Source organism: Triticum aestivum, chromosome 5D, assembly GCF_018294505.1.
Source record: "Triticum aestivum cultivar Chinese Spring chromosome 5D, IWGSC CS RefSeq v2.1, whole genome shotgun sequence".
NCBI classification, from domain to species: Eukaryota; Viridiplantae; Streptophyta; class Magnoliopsida; order Poales; family Poaceae; genus Triticum; species Triticum aestivum.
The window spans coordinates 124,330,774-124,343,340 of NC_057808.1; the positions used below are offsets into that span (position 1 = coordinate 124,330,774).

Below are 12,567 nucleotides of genomic sequence, written 5' to 3' on the forward strand. Positions count from 1 at the left end.
CGACAGCGCGGCGCAGGCGGGTAGGGCGGACGGGCGAGGCATGGTGAGGCGGAGCCAGGGCGGCGGGGCACTAGGAAGTGAGGGTGAGCTGAAACGATGGCCCGCGGCGAAGGTAGGCGACGCGAGGGGCCAGCAGCGGGCGGTGCCGGTGGAGGGCAGTGCCGGCGTAGGCGGCGCGCGCGTGGCAGGCGAGCGGGGCGGTGCCGGCGAGCGTTGGCGGACGGAGGCGGGCGCGCAGCGGCGGCTGCAGCAGTTCGCAGCAGTAGCAGTGCAGAGCGGCTGCGGGGCGCACGAGGGAGGTGTGAGGGTGGCCAGGGCACGACTGGCCGCATCGAACAAGCGCGGTGCGCGGCGGCAGCAACAGGAAGTAGCAGTAGTGGCTTGCAACAGCAGCGGAGCAGCAGGTGAGCGCGACGCATGCGGGCGTGGGCGAGGGCTCGCGGTGAGCGCGGTCGAAGGGCGTCGGTGCGCGGCCAGGGGGGTGCTGCATGGACGGTGGCGTACAACGAGCAGGGAGAGGGGGAAGGGGGGAGCGCGCTCACGGGGGGTGTAGGATTGGAGGCAGCGGGGCGTGAGGAGGAGGACGGAGACGGCGCGCGACAGGGAGGCAGTCCGGCGACGGCGAGGTCTTCGGGCGACGGTGGTGACGTACAGCGACGATGTTGGTGAAGGAGGCGTCGGGCTTGTTGCCCCTTCCCGATCCAGATTGGGTCGGGGAAGAGGAGCGAGAGGGGAGGCGAGCCGGAGACGGGTGGCGGGGAGGAGGCCTGGCGACGCCGGCGGGCGGTCCGGCAGCGGTGACGGGGTCGATGGGGACGATCCCCTCCTCGATCCAGATGGGATCGAGAGGTGGGGGCTGGCGAGGGGGGGTGGGGAAAGCGGGACGACCGAGCTAGGGTTTGGTAGGGAGACAGGGGGTTAAAGGGAAGTGGGGGTTGGGCTGGTCTGGGACGGTGGGCTGGTCGGCTGGGCCGTTTGGCCCAGTTGGCCAGGGGGTCTCTCTCTCGTTTGTTTTTTTCTTTTCTTTTCTTATTTATCTATTTTTTGTTTTTATTTCACTTTCTTTTTAGTTTAGTTTTTACTCAATATTAAAATGATCCCTAAATTAGTAATACTACAAAACCCACTGACACAAAAGGTTTTACCCCAAAACAGTTTACTTTAGTATTCTGTTAAGTATAAAAGCATTTAAATATTGATTTTTGGTACTGCTTTATTCACCTTTGAGTATTTAAACATTTTATAAAAGTGGGGTTACTTCACCACAATTACCTATGCATTATTTGGCATAACCCGAACATTTTAGTTTTGATATTTGAAAACTTTTGTTGTTTGTCTTGATTTTGAATTTTGAATTCGAACGGGATTGAATCATCGGGAGATTAACAACAGTGATCGCGGTGATGTGGCATCATTAGTAGAGAAGTTACTGTAGCTTAATTATCCGGGCATCACAATATCCTCCCTACATTTGTCCTCAACATGAGGGTTCGCGGATAGTCTGAATGTATAGGGATGATATGAGGGGTCTGGTTGGGTCACATTTTCCCTTCTCTCTCCTGTCCGATCATCGACCGGTCGTGTCCGTGGACGTTTGAGAGGGATTTGAGGAGCCCGGCTATAGATTCTCTAACATTTTGCCATATGGTATGGTGCTCCTGTAAAATTTTTACATGGCAGTGTGCAGTTTTCGTAACCTACATTCTTCTTTATTTATATTCATCAGATATTTCTTTCTGGCTTATTTTCCTTTGCTCCAAATCTTCTTGTTAGGTTTTGACGTTCTTAAGAGTAATTCGAAAGGTATTCCTTATTATGTTTTTAAGGACCTCACCATGTTTGATTCATTTGAGAATTTATTGGTTTTATTTTATCGTAAATCACTCCAATGCATACTTACAGTCAACTTATTTGATTTAGTGATAATATTTTTTCTCGAATGCGCATGAGTGTGCGCACTATATATTAAAGAAGGAAAAAGGGTGAGAGCCCCTCCACGTTGGGTGTTACACAATGTTACATTACATGAGACCCAACTCCACCACAAAGGAAAACTACACTTCTCTCTCATACTCTCCCACGTAGCCACATCCCTAAAAAGAGCTTACATGTCTCCCTTGATAAGTCCCGCTGCCTTCCAAGCCCGACCTTCCCTCTCAATGGTTTGTAACAAGACTCGCAAGGATGGTGTGGCACCATAAAAACGATGGCATTCCGGTGCTTCCATAGCTCCCATAAAACAAGGAGGATGATCGTACTCATTCTCTTCATGCTCTGGCTTGTGCCGTTCTTCTCTGCACACCACTCCACCAATGTTGTTTCGCTTGTCGGCACCCAACCCGGCTTGTCCAAACCTCCCTTGCCATGACGCAGTTCAACAGAATATGCCTAATGGTCTCCTCGTGCTGGGCGTAGAAAGAGCAAGCGTCATGGTGATCGAGGCCATGGCGAGCCAGCCGGTCCGCCGTCCAGCATCTACCTTGGACTGCAAGCCAGGTGAAGAATCGACAGTGTAGCGGAGCCCTGGATGACCACGTGAAGACAATAGTCGACGAGATTTCACGGCCCCAAAAATTAGCCTGATAGGCAGATCTGCATGAGTATGTACCGTCCGGTTCCCAGGCCCAGCTAATCTTATCGTTGGCCTCCGGTATCAGAGTCACCCGAGTGACATGTGCCCATAGCTGCAGGTATTTCTGCAATGCCTCTGTAGAAAGTTCAGAGCCGACATCCCTAGCCCATCGAGTGGATGTCAGGGCCTGCTGCACCGTCCTAGAGCGCCTGACAGTTCGGCTTACAGACGCGTAAACATGTGGTGCGATCTCCTGCAACCGGAAGCCACCGAGCCACCGGTCTTCCCAGAACAGGGTGTGCATTCCGTTCTCGACGGTGGAGCACATGACCACCGCACAGAGCGCCCTTGCTTTCTCCGGGACTTGGATGTCGATTTCTGCCCATGGCCTAGAGGCATCAGTTCGCTGCAGCCATGGCCATCGTGCTTGCATAGCGATGTTGAGACAACTTAGGTTCGGAACACCCAAGCCCCCTGCCCACTTTGGCGTGCATAGCTTGTCCCACCGCCCATGTATTGTCCCCCATTGGCCATGTCCTTGGCGCACCACAAGAAGCATCTGCAGATTTTGGTCATGGCCGAGATCACTTTCTGTGGAATGTCGAGGGCCATCATCGCGTGGATCGGGATATCACAGAGTACAGATTTGACAAGCAGTAGTCGGCCACTTTTTGGCATGCTGGCCGCTCGCCATTTTGGAAGCCTCTTTGCAAGGCAGTCCATGATGCTCATAAGCTGGGCTGCCATCTGTTTTCTGATCGTGAGGGGTAGACCAAGATACTTGCACGGGTATGAACCGATCGGACATCCAAGTGTGGCAACCACCCGCTGCATGGAATGCTCGTCGCACCTGATTGGCAGTGCCTCACTCTTTGAGGGGTTGACTCGTAGCCCTGTCGCATAGCCGAAGAGGTCCAGGATGAAGGAGGTGGCTTGAATATCCAGATTGTTGGGCTTGATAAACAGCATGACGTCGTTCGCGAACATAGATATGTGGTGCCTGAGGCCGGTCCCCGCAAGCAGCGTCAGAATTCCCCTAGACGAGGCGAGCTCCACCATTTTGTGCAATGGTTCCATGACTAGGATGAACAACATCGGGATAGTGGGCCTCCCTGGCGTATCCACAGCAGTTGTATATGGGTCGGCTCGGCAGTCCGTTCACCAAGATCCTCGTGGAGGAGCTTCCCAGAAGGCCGCAGACCCATTCCATCCATCTTGTGCCAAACCCCATCGCACGAAGAATTTCCATGAGGAAGTCCCAGTTTACTGTGTCGAAGGCCCTTGTGAAGGCCCAGTTTACTGTGTTGAAGGCCATCGCACGAAGAATTTCCACGAGGAAGGTCCATAGCACGATTTAGTGATGATTAGATTTAGGGGGGGAGGGGGTATGATTACGACCAATTAACTGACTCGCTGTAATTTCCATTTTGTAACTATGGATATCTGAACAACATATGCTTTTTTGGGAAGGAGCACCATTCCAACTACGGCTGTATGCTCTTCTCATACCCTTCTTATTTTGGAAATTGTGTGCAGTTCGTGATTCTTTGTTTTGCTGGACAGTTTGATTGTCATGTATGTTAAAATTATTTGACTGTCTTGGGACTCAAATGGCAACGATTTTATTTTGCCTCAAAATGTAAATGATATGGCCATTGTTTGAGGAATAAAGTTTTGATGACAAAAATAAATAAATTATTTGACTGTCCAATTCTCTTCTTTTCGATAAATTTCAAATCAACGGACCTTGACATCTCTTACTCTGATGTATCTTCCATTTGTATCTGCGCAGGGGCATCTCACTTTCTTGTTGCATGTTGATTTGTGAGGCAAATTCCTTACTCATTGCCACAATTTCATCTATAGCATATACAAAATGCATCTTTATGTTCCACAAGGAATATCATTCTTATGGTATCTTTATCTTCCACTTCCGGTCATGTTTTAGACCATCAATTTTAGGGTTGACGTGAATATCAAATGCAAATGGAGTCCAGAAATTTATGTGTGTTTCCGTATCTTCTAAAATTCAAAGCTCCCTAGGAATGGTGGCACTCCATCGGGACTTTGGGGTCACTAGTATGCCCATCTAGAAGGGAATCAATCATTATTTGTGTCGCGTTTGGGTCAACTCCCAAGTGAACATGGCACACATATGTTGTTTTCTGTGTTAAAAATAAGAACAGCACAACCACACATATAAGAACTTAGTCCACCTCACACATAACATACTCCTTCCACTTTCATCAGATAAAAGTGAAGCAAAAACAAATCATTGATGTAATTAAAAGCCAGTTCAACTCAAGTGAAACAAAAATAGTAATGAAGCAACTGACAGACTGCATAAAAAAGGCTTAACGTGGCAAAGCGCACGTCACCTCTAATAATCCGTGATGAACGAGCAGACTCGAGCCTTCTTGTACACCTTCCCTGGCTTGCATAAGTAGCCCTGCTCCGGAGCACAATGCAAGTCACTGGAGCATACACAGAGTCCTTCGATGGCGCAACTCTTTTTGATGAAGTTGGGAGTTCCATTGATACCAAGTACTTGGTCAGTCCACTCATTGGAAAAGAGCCCATCGGGGTCGTACTTATTTTTCACTTTAAGGAACTTATGAGCTTTCGGGTACTTTGTGATGGCACCATAGAAGGCGAAGTTCCAGTTCTTTCCCCAATGCGGGAGGCCGCCGTACTTGCGCAATGCCATTTGCTCGATCTCGTCCACCACGTCGGCGTGCACACGCGGCATGCCGTTTGTATGGCTCCGGTAGTAGACGATATCGAAGTCGACCGAGTCCTCCTTTTTACCAAGGTAAGCCGATGACGCCTTGACGTACCGCATGACCACGCCCACCTTGGAGTCGAGGGCAGCACAAAACATGTCCGGGTTGCGGTCGCGGAGACGTTGCATGTCAACGACGAACGCCCGTGCCTTGGAGACTGCGACACTGAAGCCGGAGTTGTAGTAGAAGGAGCCTCGGATGCGTGGGTCCCATGCGCAGGAGGTGAGGAGGCCATCCTCTGGGCTACTGAGGCATGTGCCAGACGCCTGGATGCGGTGTTGGTACCCCACCACCGGGTATCTTGTGAAAGAGACGCCGTCGTTCGTGAAACCATAGGACCGTTGCTCGAAGGCGGCCGCTTGCTGCTGCGCCGCCGTGCATCGGGCGGTGTCAGTGCCGTTCTCCTGCAGGCGCTCCTCGGCGACTCTTGCGTCGACGAGCCTGCGGGTGGGACTAGCGCGAAAAAGGAGCAAGTCATTGAGGCCATTGCCTGGGGTCGAGACGTCGACGCGGTCGTCTTGGCGGTAGATCACCATGCGCTGATACGGCAGCCACGTCATGTCGCCAAACTCGTGGAGGTGGCCCCACACAGCCACCTTCTCCGCCATGTCTGAGTCGTCGCGCTGCACCATCGTCACCGACCGCTTGAACAACGGCTGCATGGTCAGAGTTACCTGAGAGACGACGCCGGGAACCCCAAGGGAGACCTTCGCGGCATCCAGGTCTGGGTGTTAACACTGGGCCTAGTACCACTACCGACGAGACCGGTGTACGCTTCATCACCAAGGAGGGCCGGCCCAGCAAGAGAGCCCATCATCCTTCCACTCTCTACGCGGACGGCAACTGGGTGTAATCCTATATTAGTCTATCCTGTCGTTGTGTTGGGTGGCGAATTGGTAAACGGCAGAGGCCGTCGGCTTGTAAATCCTTCAGTTGAGTTAGCTCGTTGTAATACAGAGACACGTTTCCTGCAATTCGAATCTTGCCATGGCTTCCTTCCCAAATTCCCTAGTCTGAACCTAACAATTGGTATCAGAGCCAAAAATTCCCCACCACCCTTCCAATCTCGAGCTGGAGCCCGTCCACGAAACGCGTCTGGCGGCGGCGGCGGCGCGCCGACGGCACGAGCTCATGGAGAATCTCACTCCGGAGGGCAAGGCCATCTACGAGACGGTGTCCCAGGCGAGCGAGGCCGCCCATGCTCGCCACCAGAAGGAGCTCGACGCGCTGATTGTGGCGGCGGTGGGCAGCGCGGTCGAGGCGGCGGTGGCGCGTTCGGTGGGCGCGACGGTCGACAAGGCGGTGGACGCGGCAGTGAGCACCATCGTCAACGACATGCAGGCGTACACAGACGGCGCCGAGGCGGAATTGCTCAAGCAAATCCACGAGCTCCGCAATTCCAAGGGATTTACCTCGCGGGGCGGCGACCAGGAAGTTTTCGATCGGTCGCCCAAGGGCGCGACGAATCCAGCGCTAGTGGGGCAGCGTCCGACGTCGACGACGCGGGGAGCAGGATTCGGTACGGCCGCGCCATACGTCCCTCTTCCGGCCCGGGTAGTCGCTGAGGTATCTCGTCCCAGCTCGTCCTTCTCCAGTTTACTGCACCGCGAGAAGAGGAGCAGCTCATACTCGTCATCAGGGCATGGCAAGCCTCCCTCTGTTGATTTTCCTCGATTTGATGGCGAGAACCCAAAATTGTGGCAAACCAGGTGTGTGGATTACTTTGAGATGTTCGATACAGACCCTGATCTATGGATTGCTGTCGCGTCTATGCAGTTTGAAGGAGCAGCAGCTCGCTGGCTCTCATCTGTTCAGCATAAATTTGTGCGATCTTCGTGGGAAGAGTTCTGTGCAGCTGTGCTTAGCCGTTTTGGACGGAACCAACATCAGTCCTTGGTCCGTAAACTGTATCGCCTTCGTCAGACCGGATCAGTGGAAGATTATGTTAGTCAGTTTTCTGAACTTATGGACCAGTTGACTGCTTATGAACCAGAGCCAGATATGCTGCACTATACAACCCGTTTCATGGATGGTTTGAAGCCAAGTGTGCGTATGACAGTAGCGGTGCAGCGACCTACTGATCTCGACACTGCTTATTCTATTGCTGCTGTTCATGAAGAGATGGGTGAAATAGAAGTGGACTGGAGTACAGGGAAGCGTCGTTCTAATTCATCATCTGCATATTATCGTGCTGATAAACTGCAGGTTGCCAAGCCCATGGAGGAACCTAAGCTGCTGGACAAGACTAAGGGTCATGTTGTTGACGATAAGCTTGCAACTCTCAAAGCTTATCGTCGAGCTAAAGGGTTATGTTTCATCTGTGGGGAACGCTGGGGAAGAGATCATAAGTGTAACACGACAGTTCAGCTGCATGTAGTGCAAGAAATGTTGGAATTCTGTGCCTTAGATAGCATGGATTCGGATGATAGTGATATGGATTTAATGGTACTGTCAGCTGAAGCACAACAAGTTCAAGGGGGTACTAATGCTATCAGATTAGAGTGCCAATTGGGTGGTCATGCAGTGGTGCTTCTGGTGGATTCAGGTAGTTCTCATTCTTTCATCAGTGCTCGGTTGGCTGCTCACATTACAGGCCAGCAATTACTGCCTTCACAACAAACTGTCAGGATTGCTGGTGGAGGTACACTTCCTTGTACTCACATCATTCCTGCTTGTGCCTGGTCTGCTGCTGGTCATGAGTTCAAGTGTGGCTTTAAGGTGTTACCTCTGCAACATCATGATGGAATTGTGGGAATGGATTGGCTGTCCTCCTTGGGTACTATGCAAGTTAATTGGTTAGAGAGGTGGCTAGCCTTTGATCATCACGGCCGTCCGGTGTTCTTACAAGGCTGTCCTCCAGAAACTTTTAGTTGCACTGTGGTGGAGCTCCATTTAGTTCAGCCAGAGAACGTTAAAGAGGATCTCGTAGCCCTTCCAGCACAATTCTAGGAACTATTAGATCAGTACACTGCAGTCTTCGAACCACCAACTGGACTTCCCCCTCGGCGCAGTTGTGATCATAGAATACCGTTGATGGAAGGGGCTAGACCTGTGAACATTCGACCCTACCGGTATTCACCAGAGCTAAAGAGTGAAATTGAAAAACAAGTCCAGGAGATGTTGCAAACTGGGGTCATCGTTCCTAGCTCCAGCCCGTTTGCCTCACCTATTATTATGGTCAAGAAAAAAGACGGCTCGTGGCGGTTGTGTGTGGATTATCGTCATCTTAATTTGTTGACACTCAAGTCCAAATACCCGCTACCAGTGATCGATGAGCTTTTGGATGAGCTCACTGGAGCGTCCTGGTTTTCGAAGCTGGATCTTCGTGCCGGATATCATCAGATCAGGCTTGCGCCGGGTGAGGAGTATAAGACAGCTTTTCACACACACAACGGGCACTATGAATTTACAGTCTTGGCATTTGGACTAACTGGAGGGCCATATACATTCCAATCTGTTATGAATGATGATTTAGCTCCAGTGCTTCGTGAACCAGATAAATGTGCTGTGGTGTTCTTCGATGATATCCTAGTATTTAGTATTACATTGGAGGACCACTTGCGCCATTTGAAGCAAGTGTTGGACCTATTGCAGGAGCACCAATGGAAAATCAAAGGGTCTAAATGTGCGTTTGCACAACGCACCATTTCTTATCTGGGCTTTGTGGTGTCTGAGGAAGGCGTAGCTACTGACCCTGCTAAGATTGAGGTGGTAGTCAACTGGCCTGTACCTGCTAATTTGAAGGAACTTCGTGGTTTTTTGGGGCTATCTGGCTACTACCGGAAGTTTGTTCGCCACTATGGTATGATCAGCCAGCCATTGACTCATCTCCTGCGTAAAAATATTCCATTTGTGTGGTCTTCTGAAGCTCAGTCAGCATTTGATCAACTGAAGCGAGCCCTCACAACAGCACCTGTACTGTCACTCCCTAATTTTCAGAAACAGTTCGTAATTGAGACTGATGCTTGTGATACCGGAGTGGGTGCAGTACTACTTCAGGATGGCCACCCTCTTGCATTTGTGAGCAAAGGATTGGGCCCCAGAACCAAGGGTCTGTCTACATATGAAAAAGAGTATATGGTCGTGCTTCTTGCAGTGGAACGATGGAGAACTTATTTACAACATGCTGAATTCCTAATACTTACTGACCATAGCAGTTTAGCACACTTGGAAGACCAGAGGTTACACACTATTTGGCAGCAGAAAGTGTTCACAAAATTGCTTGGACTCCAATTCAAGATCAGGTACAAAAAAGGCATTGACAACCGTGCTGCGGATGCATTATCTCGCAGACCACACTTAGGGGAGGACCTTCTTGCTATATCTTCGCACCAGCCAGCTTGGATACAGGAAATATTGGATGTGTATCAGGATAGTGCTGGAGCAAGTGAACTTTTGGTCAAATTGGCAGTACAGCAGTCTGGAAATGATCCATTTTCTCTTCGAGATGGTCTGATCCGTTACAAAGGTCGATTATGGCTTCCTCCTGATGTGGATCTGATTCCTAAATTACTTGATGCATTTCATACAAGTCCGATTGGGGGCCACTCGGGTATTCCTGTCACCTTGCGCAGATTGAAGCAGCTGTTCTACTGGAAGCACATGGAAGCTCGAGTGAAGCAATATGTTCAGGAGTGCTTAATTTGTCAGTGCGCGAAACCGGATCGTAACAAGTACCCAGGCCTCCTCGAACCCTTGCCGGTGCCTCGTAAGTTTTGGCAGATGCTCACGATGGATTTTGTTGAAGGTTTGCCTCGTTCTGGCCGTTTCAACTGTGTCCTCGTCGTTGTTGACAAGCTGTCGAGATATAGTCATTTTATTGGTCTCCAACATCCCTTTACTGTGTCCACAGTGACGGCAACCTTCATGGACAATATACACAAACTGCATGGGATGCCAGAGTCCATTGTCACTGACCGTGATCGGATTTTTACTAGCAGGTTTTGGAAAGAAATGGCAGCACTCACTGGTACAAAATTGCGTATGAGTTCTTCCCATCATCCCCAAACCGATGGTCAATCTGAGCGAGTCAACCAATGTTTGGAGGCTTATCTACGCTGTTTTACTCATGCTTGCCCGCTGAAGTGGGCCCAATGGTTGTCACTTGTTGAGTACTGGTACAACACGAGTCCTCACTCTGCCTTGCAAGGGAAGTCGCCATTCGAGGTCCTATACGGACAGTCTCCCAGAACTTTTGGATTATCTGCAGATGACACTTGTTCCATTCCTGACCTGGAGACATGGCTTCGTGATCGTGATCTTATGATGAGATTACTTCAGCAACACTTGGAGCGTGTCAGAACTCGAATGAAACACCAGGCAGATAAGAAACGTTCTGACAGAGTATTTGCTGTGGGTGATTCTGTTTTTCTCAAGTTGCAGCCATACATTCAGTCCTCTGTGGCCCCACGTGCTCATCACAAATTGTTGTTCAAATACTATGGCCCTTATCAAGTGCTGGAACGAGTAGGTGCATCAGCCTATCGTCTTGCGCTTCCACCGGCAAGCAAGATCCACCCAGTTCTGCACGTATCTCAACTGAAGTTAGCGTTGGGACCTAATTGTCACGTACAATCTGAATTGCCTTCTCCTGATGCTCAGTTTGCTGTGCCTATGAGAGTTCTGCAGCGCCGGTTGCGCCGCCGGGGTGATGCTGCTGTGCCACAAGGCTTGATACAATGGTCTGATCAACCGGATTCTTTGGCGACATGGGAAGATTTAGAAGAACTCAAGCAGCGTTTTCCACGGGCTCCAGCTTGGGGACAAGCTGGACTTCAAGGAAAGGGGAGTGTTAACACTGGGCCTAGTACCACTACCGACGAGACCGGTGTACGCTTCATCACCAAGGAGGGCCGGCCCAGCAAGAGAGCCCATCATCCTTCCACTCGCTACGCGGACGGCAACTGGGTGTAATCCTATATTAGTCTATCCTGTCGTTGTGTTGGGTGGCGAATTGGTAAACGGCAGAGGCCGTCGGCTTGTAAATCCTTCAGTTGAGTTAGCTCGTTGTAATACAGAGACACGTTTCCTGCAATTCGAATCTCGCCATGATTCCCTAGTCTGAACCTAACACTGGGTGATCGGAACCTAGCTCCCTCACTACGGCGAACCCCTGGCTCGCCGGCGCCGGAGTTACGATCCTCAGCCCGACCACGTACTCGTGCACGGCGCCTCCCTTTCCCCACAGCGAGCTCCCGTGCGCTCCCGTCGCCAACATGCCCCCGATGGTCAGGCCGTACCAGTACGGTGAGTGAGGCAGGGACAGCCCCGCCGCGGCAGCGGCCTCGATCAGGTCCCGAAGGAGCATGCCGCTCTCCACCGTCATGAGCCGTTTCGCGACGTCGATGCACACCGTCCGGTTGAGCCGCGCCGTGCTTATGAGTGTACCTTCGTCGCCGCCGGGGCACGCCAGCTTGGGAATGCTGTGTGAGTGCTTGGTGGCCACCTTCACCTTCTGTTTTGTGGACACCACGGCTGCCACGGCCGCGAACAGCTCCTGCTCGGTCCCCGGGTAGGTGACCTTGGCCGCGCGGCAGATGGTGCGGTCCGTGAAGGAGCCGTACGTGTTGGCGATGGTGCAGTTGGACGTGCCATGCGTGCAGATCACCGGGTCCGGCGGAGGGCTGCAGCCGGCGAGCTGGACGAGGACTCCAAGGGAGAGAAGCACCAGCAAGCTTTCCATTGCTCTTGTTTGGCCATGTGACATTGACATTGTTTTGTCTTGACTGGTTGTAGCTAATAGAGACAAGCTAGGCGTTAAATAGAAGGTCTCGGCATGGCGCACAGCTTGGGGGGGAAATCCTATTCGACCCGGTCATATTTGTGTAGGCATGCACGTTGGAGTCTGACTTCATCGAGTATCTGATCTGCCTATCTGTCATATAAAATTTGCACGTTTTCGTGTGAGTGAGTTCAACAAGTTAACCGACAGATCTAGAAGCTAGCTAGCAAGTTCATGCGTGGACTAATGACACGAAAGAATAGACCATAGATGGAGGCCCTGAAGTTGCAACACCATTAATCTTGAGGGAACAGCATGGACAACAGTTTCTATCAAGCAAAATAGCAAAGGAAAACACATTCTAGTTTTAGCACAATGCCTGTTCGAAATTTGCCTGTACGTCACAAAAATTAGTTAGCGGGATTTGCCTAATGGAGAAGTGCTTGTATGGCTAAAAACTTTGTCAACAACGTTATCCTCTGTACCTCAAA

The 12,567-nt window shown here is 51.1% G+C and overlaps 2 protein-coding genes across 2 annotated transcripts; one reads left to right on the forward strand and one right to left on the reverse strand.

The window, feature by feature from the left end:
• Nucleotides 1–4,952: 4,952 nt before the first annotated feature.
• Nucleotides 4,953–12,070, reverse strand: LOC123119844 (L-gulonolactone oxidase 2-like). The gene is made up of 2 exons (XM_044539789.1): nucleotides 11,422–12,070; nucleotides 4,953–6,079 (listed from the first exon to the last, which is right to left on the reverse strand). The coding sequence occupies exons 1-2, from the start codon at nucleotides 12,065–12,067 to the stop codon at nucleotides 4,953–4,955; spliced, it is 1,773 nt and encodes a 590-aa protein (XP_044395724.1). The 5' UTR covers nucleotides 12,068–12,070.
• On the forward strand, nucleotides 6,427–8,508 carry LOC123119843 (uncharacterized). The gene has a single exon (XM_044539788.1). The coding sequence runs from the start codon at nucleotides 6,487–6,489 to the stop codon at nucleotides 8,302–8,304; it is 1,818 nt and encodes a 605-aa protein (XP_044395723.1). The 5' UTR covers nucleotides 6,427–6,486; the 3' UTR covers nucleotides 8,305–8,508.
• Nucleotides 12,071–12,567: the final 497 nt, after the last annotated feature.

What these genes read in the sequence shown, in the direction of transcription:
- LOC123119844 (XM_044539789.1), bottom strand. Translation starts at nt 12,067, where the DNA reads ATGTCAATGTCACATGGCCAAACAAGAGCAATGGAAAGCTTGCTGGTG. An exon ending in TTCCGATCACCCAGTGTTAG is followed by an intron (nt 6,080 to 11,421) that starts GTTCAGACTAGG and finishes GTTAACACCCAG; the next exon opens with ACCTGGATGCCGCGAAGGTC.
- LOC123119843 (XM_044539788.1), top strand. Translation starts at nt 6,487, where the DNA reads ATGGAGAATCTCACTCCGGAGGGCAAGGCCATCTACGAGACGGTGTCC.